The sequence below is a fragment of the Pezoporus occidentalis genome, unplaced genomic scaffold (genome assembly GCF_034315485.1).
Source record: "Pezoporus occidentalis ecotype Australia unplaced genomic scaffold, CSIRO_AGI_Poc_V1 ctg138, whole genome shotgun sequence".
Taxonomy (NCBI): domain Eukaryota; kingdom Metazoa; phylum Chordata; class Aves; order Psittaciformes; family Psittacidae; genus Pezoporus; species Pezoporus occidentalis.
This window is the reverse complement of record NW_026913188.1, coordinates 1,890,745-1,902,116: the sequence shown is the minus strand read 5'-3', so window position 1 is coordinate 1,902,116 and position 11,372 is coordinate 1,890,745. Positions and strand designations below refer to the sequence as shown.

Below are 11,372 nucleotides of genomic sequence, written 5' to 3'. Positions count from 1 at the left end.
TAGTCAAACTTGTGAGAAGCAGTGTGGACTGAGAGGTTGAGAGAAGCACAAGTTGGATTTTTCTTCTGAGATTTAGGTAACTAAAATGTTGAGATCTACGCCAGGATTAACTAATCTGTCTTTCATTTGCAGTCAGGGATGACAAACAGGCAGGCCTAGCAGGAGACCCATCCTAAAAGAGGTCTCAAGGTGCTATGTGGAAGCACCAGGTCTTGCTACAGGAGCACAGGACAACTACATCAGGCTTAAGCATGTGGCGTTCCGTGGGTTTTTTTCAGTTTACTTTAGACATATCAAAATGGGGCAGATGAATCTTTGTCAGTGGTTCAGGCAGGCAGCCACAGTAAATGCAACTAACTTTGCTATTGCAATGTGTCAGTGGTGTGATAGCTTTTTTGAGCTCCCCTGAGAGCATTTTCTTTGTGTTTTGTATGTTTGCTTGCTTGCTTTTTTGGTTTTCTACACAGCTGTGGCTGGTTTTTTTTCACTTGTCAAGATGGTATTCAAGTATTTATTTGTTGTATCCTGTCCCTGCAGGGGACAACATGCTATGACTTCCTTATAGTCATTTCATTAGTCTAAAAATTGAGATGAACACTTAAAAGCTCAATAGTTACTGTCAGTGTAGAAAATAGAGCTCTTTTTGAACTGTAAATTCTCCTTGCTACTGATCTGTCTTGGTTTTCCATAGGCTCTGCCATTTGGTTAAGTACATGACATGACTATATTCACGAACTCAGTAAACTGAACTAAAGCTTTCCAGCCATGCTACACTTTCATACACTCCCTATCAGAGAACTTTTCTGTTTGTTTTTTACATAATATTTAACTACTGCTCAATCTACTACTACCAATCCTCAAAGTCTTTCTGAGCTTTGTATTTGAGGGTGTAGGACTGTATGAGGGAATCAGGAAGGTGGGTGGCTCCAACAAACATGAGGGTCTGGACAGATGCTGATTGGTACCTGCATCCATTTGCAGCCTCGCATATTTCCTAATAGTTTAGTTCCTTTTTCACTGCTTTCCAGGATCTACTTTAATTAAACTTCTTTGACTTGCAGTTTTCAGATAAATGCAGATCTGAAAAGAAAGTACTGGTGTTCTGATTTGCCACATAATAAATTGTGATGTATGCCGAATATCCACTGTTAGCTTTTAGTCATACCTGGTAACAAGTTAAAAATACAGTTTCTACCTATACATGGGTAGACTACCAAAATTACATTTAAGAAATTTACCAAGCTTCTAAGAGATAACTGTATTCTACTGTTGTTTATCTGGCCCTTCTTACAAACAATTAAATTCATCATCCCAATGCTGTTGTTTAAGTTTCCATTTTACTTTCACCCAGAAGTGCCGATTTTCCTCATGCAGAAACTGCAAACTCCTTGCCCAAGAACATACTCACAATGTTAAGATGGGTTTCAGTCTGTTAATTAGTGAATATAAAAGAGACCTTATTTCAGGAAGACAAGTCACTGAGACATGAAATACGTATAGTCTTGTGTAAAAGCTGCTTTATACTATAAATAGAAGTTCAGTATTCTAAGTATTCTTATTACACCATTACTACCTTTTGTAATACAATCTTAAATAGTCTATTTTAAATTTCTGACAGGAAAAAAGGGTAAAAAGATACAGCTTTTGCTCCATAAAAAAACAAAACAAAACAACAAAACCACCACCAAAAAAAAACACCAAAACCAAACACAACACCAGAAATCCCCCCAAACACAACACTTAAGCTTTCCCCATTTTTGACCGTGTTTCTTTTTCAGAACTGGGTTCTGATGTGTATGCCAACTTAACTGAGCAGGAATACAGCATACATTCCCTTGATGCATCCATCTCTTTGTAATACTTCACCTCTCCTGAGCTGACCTCAAATAGCAGAACAATTAAGTCTTACTGTCCCTGTGAGAAATAGTATTGCACTGCTTTACTGAGGAAAGCAAGAATTGAGGGACAGTGATCTGAAGGAGATCAAGCAGCCCCTTCCAGAACCTGAAGAAAAGCTCTCTGTGTTGCTGGATGTTTCCATTTTCTCAGCTGTAGAGTGTGCTTTAAATTGTATCAAAACCACATGTATAAGTGTAACTCTTGGCACTTTTTCTCCAATAGAACATCGCTGGTTTTAAATGTCTTTTAAACGAGCAATTAGTGATCTGATTGTGCCTTGGTGTGGTTTAAAGGACATGCCTGATGCCTAATATAGGTAACAACTGTAAAAACTGAGAACTACAGAGTCAGGAAGTATTTTGCCTCTTCTCTAAGGTGGCAATGTTTTGGCTGCTTCCTAGTGTGACTTGTCATCTACCAGTTTATTGCAAGTTGTCCCTGTAGGCATTGTATTTTGTTCTTTCCCCATATTGGTAGATAGTTTGACTCTGGGAACTCCAGCACTATTGTGTTTCAGTTGGGGTCTGGCTCCAAGCTGGGTTATTTCCATATTCTGCATCACCAATGTTATACAGTCACTGTAAACCGTTTTTTGTTTTAACTCTTGCAGCCCAGTTCCTCTTTTACAGTGGTGGCTGGCTTTTCTCAGTGCACTGGTTGGTAAGATATGTTGGTGGTGAAGGCCAAAACGAATGGTAAAAAAGTTAGTGTCTGTTAACAGTTCTGTGACTTCCTACTGAGCCTTCGCAGTCTTTCTTTGCGATCAGTTTCTAGTATGGAGTAATCGTACTGGGATCTACTCCATTTAGAAATTAATGAGCTTCCACGTTTTCTACTTGTATCTACGTGTGCATACAAACTCCGTAGTGCCAAACGAATTCCAAGTTAAAGCCACCGCCAACGCTTAGGGTTTGCTCTCTGCTTTCCAAGCCCGTGCCCTCCTCACCGTTCTCACAGCACGGAGGTGCCGCTCGCCCCGCGCCCACACCGTCCCCCGTGTCACCGGAAAGCAACGCTGACAGCTCCGTGCCACCCTGCCGCGCTCGGAGCCTGCCCCGGCCCGGCTCCCTCCGCACCGGGAGCCCTCTGCAGCGCTGCTCTGAGGCCGCGCTCCCGGCGAAGAACCCCCCACTTCATGGCGCCTGTGTCGTGTGTGTCCCCCGCGGGCCCCGCACCGACCGCGGCCTTTCCCGCGGCTGCGAGGGAGTCCCGGATCGAGAGCGGGAGATTCCGCCCCTCCCGCCATGCCCCCTGCGGAGCGCAACGCCCGCTGCGCAGTCCGGCAGCAACCGAGGGGGGAGCGGAGCCGCGACCCTCTGTGAACAGCAGCCCGCAGCCGCCCCGCGCCATCTTGAACACTATCTGGGGGCAGCGTTCCCCCTCCCTCTCCAAGATGGCGCCGGCCGGGTGAGTGACATGTCCAGTCACGTGGGCAGCGGATGAGCCCCTCTCTCCCCCCGCCTTAAATGATCTCTATGGTTCAGCCGGACACACAGGCGGCTGCGGCGGCGGCGGCGAGGGACGGAGCCGCACCGGGAGCGGGGCCGCAGCGTCCGCCCGGCGCCTCCTTTGTCTGCAGCCCCGGCTAAGGCGAGCGCTTCCCCCTCCCTACCCCCCTGGGCTGCGCCCCGGCGCCCTCGCCTCAGGGCTCGGCTTCCTCCTCCTCCTCCCCGCCGGGAGCGGCGGCGGGAACTCCCTGCAGGGCCGGCCGGGCGCGGGCGGTCCTTTCCCGGCCCCTTCGCCCTGGGCGGCGGCATGGCCCATCCTCGGGCTGAGCGGAGCTGGGTGCGGAGCGCCCCGGCCCATCGCCTCCCCGGGGAGCGGGCGGAGCGGCCTGCCGGGGCCCGCGGACGGCGGGAGGTCAGCTGCGGGCGGGCTGGCGGCTGCTGCAGCCTCGCTACCCCGAGCCCGCGTTCTCCTCCACGGGCTGCACGCCGTCAGCCGGGGCCGGGGCTGGGGCTGGGGCTGGCGGGGCCGCCGTGCTGCAGGGAGGGGCGGCGCGGGCAGGTCCTGTGCTGCTGAGGTTCCAGCGGAGGGTGGGCAGGGAGGGCGGCTGAGGCGGGCTGGGGGGTCGGGGTGTGTGTGTGTGTGTGTGCACGTGTGGGGGTGCCTGTCTGCTCTGCTTCTCCCCCCACACACGCACCCGCCGTTTCTCTCCTTTCTTCCCTCCCTCTCTCCTTCTCCTCCCCGCCCCATCTGTTACAGGCTTGCGGAACTGTGGCTGTTTGAAATTAAACGTGATCTTTACTGTACCAGCTGGGGTCTGTAATGTATCTGATAAATGAAGCTCTTCCCGTCGGTTTCAGGTCATGCAAGGAAAAGGGCAAAGCTGGGGAGGGAGCTGGGCGGGGTTTCCCTTTGCTTTTCACAGTCAGGCGAGAGGAGTCTGGTTGATGTCTGCAGCAGATAAAGGAGACAAGAGGATCATCAAAAGACCCCAGAGCCCTTTTATCTTTCTGCTGGTTTTCCCTCTAATTTCGTTTATTGTTGCTGTGTTGTCTGCCTGCTTGTTTCCCCCTTTCAGAAGGGGTAGGGTGCACCAGGGCCCTGGCTGAGGTAGTAGTTTGTGCTGTTGGTCGGGTTGTGACATTGCCCGCTGTGGAGATAACTGCGCAAGCTACTGCCTTGCTAGTGCTGGTGATGATCAGCTGCCGATGAAGACAATGACAATGGGAATCCCCTTTGTTTTCCCGGGATTGCATGCTGCTGAGGTGGCAACAATTCCTTCTCCTCCTACTTCTGCAGAAGAAGTCTAGCCTTGGCCACTGAGACGAGCAATGGGGTTTGACCCCATCAGTAGGATGCTGCTGCTTTCGCACAGCTGGATGGAAAACCACTAGTTCAGTGTTTGGAGGGCGCCTGAATTTGGGCTGAAGAACAAGTGTCTGCATTTCTTCTCATGCTTAAAGGTTATTATTCGCAAGGCACCCTTGAAAGAGGTGGATTTTCTGTTTTGTGAAGACAGATCAGTGATGGACTTGTATTTTCCGTGTTCTGAATATGCAAAACTTGTATGTGTAATACTAAGGGCTTCTGTTTGAATGGTAAAAAATCCTGAATATCTAAGAAAGGCAAAAATATGTAACTGCCACTTCCTTACATTGATAAGATAGTCTTTTTACAGTGTAGTATTGTGCTGCTTGATGCTAACAGTTTTTAGGTGAACTCCTGAGATTTTTCCTGTATATTTTGAATTGCTGTGAAACGCAAAGCCACAAATCCATTACTGTGAATTAATTAAAATTGCTGGTATATTGATAGTGATGGTTAAGGGTATCTTTGATATGAATTCTAGTGTGTTGATCATTTATTACAATGGCTTGAACTTGGACTCTATTAAAGCATTTACAAAAAATATGCATAACTGTCTCCTATGTTTTTAAAAATGAGAGGTTTTTCAGTCTTTATGAGACCTCACTGTGGATAGGTCGTGGTTAATCTTTTGAGTTCTTAGTGAAAGTTAAAGATTTTGCTGAACACCTAAGAATAAGTTGGTGCTTTAGTACTGCTTCTTATTCACAGTTCTAATTGTGTGTGATATTAGGGCAAGTTGGGCAAACTTAGAGGTGTTTAACTTTGCCTTTACTTGAATTGTTTGAACGCATTGTGTGTTTAGAAAACATGCAAAGGTTGCTCTTGCACCTCCGCTGAATACAAAGTGCTTTGCAGAACGTAGGGAACATCATACTTGCTGACAGGTTTAATCTGATGATACTTCATTTCTGCCCTGTGCAATGTGTTACTCTGGTAATGGAAGCTCTGTCATAATCTAAACTTTATAAAGCTAGGTATTGTCACTCTCACTAACAAGCTAACATGTTAAGTGTTGTTACTAGTAGGCTTTCTTTTCTTTGAAGTAAAATAGCGAACATAGTTGTTGACTGCCCCCAAATTTAAAACATAACATACCCTGGCTTCCCCCCCCCCTTAATTGGAAGGGGCAACAAGGATGCTATGGCTGCCTGCTTTTTACATCCTATCAGCACATCTCAAACAGACCCTCTTAAGGTTTGGTTTGGAAGTTGGAGTGATATTTTCCCATCTACCTTTAGGTATCTACTGTAACTGGCTAATCCACTAGTCCTTCTCTTCCGTGGAGAAGGCAGAGGCGGATCCCTGATGTAAATCACACTTTCAAGTGCTTCAGCATTATTTGATCTGAATTACCCTTTCAAGGAGCTTTTCAGCTTTTCTCTGTATGTTGATTGTAAGGGAGGTGAAGGAGCTTCAGCTAAGCTAAGTGCCTGTAGGTGGGTGGTGTGAAATTGTCCTCCCTGTTGCTTTCCCTTCTTATGCTCAGGCAACTTGGATGGAACTAGAACTTGGCTGCCTTTGTAGTTTTTTGGGGTTTGAGGGAGACAATCAATGGGAGAAAATGTGTTTGAGTATACTGCCAGTAAGTACTTAGTCATTTATCTCCTGTGTAAAATACCTCCCTTAAACTTCACCTCAGAAATTGCCACCAGAGCAATCAATTCTTTGTGATCTGGATGGTGACTTCAGAGTTCAGGAGAACATAAAAAGCGTGTACTAAAATAAGATAGTGTTACCGAAACACTGCAGGTAAGTGACTACTGGTGAGATGTATAATGCACGAGGTGGTTTGTCTTCATATTTAAAGAAGTGTCAGTTATGTGTTGCTTGGTAGGTTTCAGGTGAGCACATGTGAATTATTTCCTTGAGTTGTGTTCAAGATGGTCAGCTTTTCTTTAGGGATATCCGTACATTTCTTAGTTCAGACCACCTCTCAGTCTTGCAGTCAAAGCACAGAAGTTAGTCCAGACCAGTTCCATCATTAGCATTGTCTTAGTCTCAGTCTTTACTGCTTAACTGTCCAGCATTACTTTTACATAGTTTACTTACATGAGGAAGGCTGCAACATCATGCTTTGAGGCAAACAGATTAATTCTGCAGTGGAATGGAGAGCCTTATCTTAGTGATGTTGTAAAAGTTGAAACTGGTATTTCTGAAACACTGAAAACCTAAAATGGAAAGAGTAGCTCATATCTTGCAAATTCCATGATCTGTTATTGTGATTTGATGAATTAGTTTGGAAAGAAAAATTGCATCATGCCAATTAAAAAGCTGTACTGCTGGCACATTATTGTCCATGGCATTGTCTCTTGATGAAATTTTTTTTTCTCCTTTATTCTTCAGAGGTTTCACTCAGTGAAACTTCTTGTGTGACTTGGTTATAGAAACATTAAAATAGGCACATGGCTGAGTTGATGGAATTTCTGTGCAAAGTTACTTAGTTTATAGTATCCCTATTGTGTATTGTTTGCTGTGCTGGGTGAGAAAGTACAGCAAGAAATGTTCCTCTGTAGCCTTTCTGAGCACTTCTTTTGACTCATGGAATAATAAAAATGCATTGAGATTCACAGCATAGTCGATTAAGCTTTAGATGCTCTTATTCCCTGGTTTGATGTCTTTTTGTGCTATTGTCTTACCTATTTTCTGAAGAACAGACACCAGCTGCTCACCCCTCCAGCTACTGTCTGTCAATGCTGCTTCTAAAGATACTGGCATGCATCAACCTAAAATCTTAGATTCAAGATAGTTGCTTCCCTGCAGGGTGCAGTTGCCCTCTCTGTCACCAAGGAGAGTGCTGTGTTCCCATGTTAGCAAAATTGATATTTGAGAGCTTGCCTTCACTGGGGGCTCACTTGATTCTACTTTAATATATCCTGGGCCACGCACATAATCAGTGAGACCTTCCACTGACGCTAGGAAGCAGCTTAAGACAGTAAGAGGAAATGCCAGTTTCTAGAGAATTACGTCTATAAATACATAAGCGCTTACTTAAAATACATCAATGCATTTAACAAGTTTTATGTGCAGCTTTTCGTTGGATGCTTTCCTTGCTCTGTTGGAAGGAGTACTAAATTAACAGAAGGAAATGCTTACACTAGTAATTATAAATGAAAGTGAACCACATACTTGATATTTAAATAATTTACTTGTATCTTCTACTGTCCTGTGCTTAAGAGTTACTCAGTGAAATGATAGAAATTGGTTCTAGGACATTGCTTCCAGAGAAGGGTTTATATGTATATTCTCATAGTATTATGCCTTTAGAGAGGTTCTTTCTGTAGCAGAAATGGAAGTGTCGTTCAAAACAAAAAGTGTGAATGTTTGGGAAGCTGTCTTAAGTACCCAGATTCTAATTAATCTACAGTGTCTTGAATATTAATCTTCTAATATTTGTTTAGGTCATAATTTATACAAACGTACACATTTAAGAAAGCACTCAATCTTAGCTGAGCAAGATGAGTTTTTAGCTGAGAGTCTTTTAGCCTCTCAGCTGCATTAATGTACAGGCTTTGTGAACTTCTGTCAAAAAAGAACACGTGTCCTGCCACTGTAGGTGTTAATGGGGGGAAAGGCTGGCGAAAGGTAACAGAAAAGGTTAGCCTTTAGTGGGGATTTAGTGGAATTGCAGAAGTAAAAAGCTTGAATTTAATGGGAAGAGGTTGGAGTGTGCCTTCAGCCATGGAACGTGCTACGTCACAGTGAAAGCTGCTGTGTTTGGACTCGTGGTCTGGGAAGCGACTGAAGACTGAAGTGAACTTGGCTTCTCCCTAGCCAAGACTTTACCTACAGAAGGGGCTCTCTTACCTTGCCTTCCAGTTACTCTTCCCAAATTTTTTCTGTTGTTTTTGTTTTTTCCTGCTGTCTTTCCATTTTCTTTGTACCTAAAGCTCTCACTCTTGCCCTATTGGCTTTACCCTGCTTGTCTCTGCAACACAGGCAAAACTGCCTGCATCTTTGCAGTTCATAGTGTTTGAAGTTTGCCTGTCTGGTTTAGGCATCTGGTGAAGTTTGCGATGGCTATGACAAAGAATTGTCTTGGTGCATCAGATTAACTACATCCAGGCCTAAGTGATGGAACACAAATGGAGAAAGAAATTTAGTCTTGCACCTTCTCTCATAAATGCTGAAAGTCTTGTTCTAGGCCAGCTGTGAAAATAGCAGCTATGATGTCTGGTTATCAGATCCCTTCCTGGTCTCTGAACACCTTATTTCTTCGTTCTATGCTCTCCACAGTAACTTCTGAAGCCTGGCCACTTGAAAGAAGGCTGAAATTTTAAAAGGAAATTATGTTCTTGTGACTTAAGTGAAAATGGGTTTAAACATCTCATTACTAAAGTAGTGTGGTACTTCCCAATTGCCCTTCTCACCTGAAGAGAACTTGGAGCATGCCTCCTCCCATTCTGAAGGGTACTTTTTGTGCCCTCCATTTCATCCTTTGCAAGAAGTGAGGATTTTGCCTTGTGTGACTCTTAAGCTTTGTCCCACAAAAGGAATTGGTATGAAAACGTTGGCATTGAATGAGGCAAGGTCATAGTTATCCCACCTTTCATGTGGAGGCTTGTGTGTGTTGGAAGATGGGATGTTTTGCTGTTGGTTCTTCTGAAGTACCGCATTAGGAGGGAATGTTCAAGTGATAGCCCAGTGACCTAGTATTACCTTTGGCACATGTTCCTGGAAGGCTTACAACCAGAAAGGCAAGAGAGAGCATCCTTTGTATGCCACCTGCAAAGAAAAGTAGTAGGTGTGGAAGCAAAGAAAAAAGTATGGTGTCAGACTTCCAGCCGCTTCCAAACCTACTTTTTATCTCTTTTTTTCAATTTATCTGGTAAAAACCGGTGTGGTTTCTGCTGAAGCCTTGTGTTTCAGGTTGGAGCTTAGTTTCAGTCTCAAATAGACCTTGTTCGCTCCCAGAGTTTTTACACCATGCTCTTAAGGGAGCAAGTTGAGGAGCATTCAGAAGGAAGCTTCTGGAAGATGAGAATAAACATAAAAAATAGTACATTTAAAGTATCATGAAAAGCTTTGGTTATGATAGTTCGTTACATTTCTGTATTTGAAGTATGAAGTGGTGCCTTTTTTTTTAGGTAGATGTAAGTGAAAGCTGTATCACTCTTGTCCAATAAAATGATACTTGAGATGAATTGCGTTTCTACAGAGAGCCATGACATTCGGCAGGTGGTGATGCGTGCAGCTGTTACAGACATGTTCATCTCTAGTGCAGTGTCAAGTGTGGTGATAGGCCTAACAGAAATAACAGAGGGCCCAGAAATGAACTCAAAACCTGAGACATTTCTTTGAGAGCCTCTGTTCTGTTCCTTCCTGGCATGGGATCTTCAGAATCTTCTGAAAAATGTATTGTCAATGACCTCTGCCACCATCTGGATCCATCTTTCCATTTCCCCTGTCTTGGCAGGACAGATCCCACTGGTGTGTGTCTTTCTTGAACGATTTTTAGATGTGTTGTAGCTAAACCCTGAATTATGCTGGGGGGAGATGAGGCCAAGGATATAGATGTTTAATGGCAGGTGGTCCTTTTGTTCTGCCTGTGCCTAAGTTGAACACATGTATTAGAAGCTGAGGGAGATATAGCGCCAAGTACAGCCCTCTGTGAAGGGTTGTGTCTGTGCTATGAGCGCATAGGCTAAATGATGCAGTCTGACTCTGTGGAGCCCTGGGCTTCTTCCCTGTTATGGTTTAACCCCAGCCAGCAAGTAAGCACCAACAGCCACTTGCTGACTTCCACCTCGGTGGGGTGGTACAGAGAATCAGAAAGGTAAAAGTGAGAAAACCCCTGGGTTGAGACAAGGATGGTTTAACAGGTGAAGCAAAAGCTGTGCATGCAGGCAAAGCAGGACAAGGAATTCATTCACCACTTCCCATGGGCAGGCAGGGGTTCAGCCATCTCCAGGACAGCAGGGCTCCATCACACATAACGGTTACTTGGGAAGACAAATCCCATTGCTCCGAACATCCCCCCCTTCCTCCTTCTTCCCCCTTCTTTCCTCATCTTTATATATTGAGCATTACCTCCTATGGTGTGAAATATCCCTTGGGTCAGTTGGGGTCAGCTGTCCCAGCTGTGTCCCCTCCCCGCTCCTTGTTCACACCCAGCCTGTTGGCTTGCTGGGGTGAGAAGCAGAAAAGGCCTTGACTCTATTAGCTCCAATTAGCAATAACTAATAGCACATCTCTGTGTTAGCAACAGTTTCCAGCACAGATCTAAAATGTAGCTCTGTACAAGCTACTATGAAGAAAATTAACTCTGTGCTAACCAAAAACCAGTACGCTTCCAGATTAACAGCTCACCTCTGTACTACAAGTCAGCAACTGTGCTTTAGCATATGAAACCTGTTCCTAAATCTCTTGGCCATGCAAGCCACTGAAGTGAGGAGACTCTTCATCTATCACAGACCTAAAAGCTGCACCAGCATGCATAATTTATATAAGGGTCTTATATAAACTACAGCCCTTCAGCATGTCTTGCAAAGTTGATTCACTGTTGTGTTGCACCTAGTTCTTGCTGCTTGCATTTAACTAGGACTGCTTCAAGGCCATCTGTGTTACACAGCATGGAACTAGGATGTCTACGATGATCTGCTTGGAGTTTGGATCTTAGATTTTCTGTCATCCTAGCTTTCAAAAGTTTGTCTGTCTGGAAA

The 11,372-nt window shown here is 44.7% G+C and overlaps 1 protein-coding gene across 1 annotated transcript; it reads left to right on the top strand.

Moving 5' to 3' along the window:
* The first annotated feature begins 3,267 nt into the window (after nt 1–3,267).
* LOC134159009 (putative uncharacterized protein encoded by LINC00167) lies at nt 3,268–3,921 on the top strand. Its single transcript, XM_062609505.1, has 2 exons — nt 3,268–3,306; nt 3,384–3,921. The coding sequence occupies exons 1-2, from the start codon at nt 3,293–3,295 to the stop codon at nt 3,919–3,921; spliced, it is 552 nt and encodes a 183-aa protein (XP_062465489.1). The 5' UTR covers nt 3,268–3,292.
* Nucleotides 3,922–11,372: the final 7,451 nt, after the last annotated feature.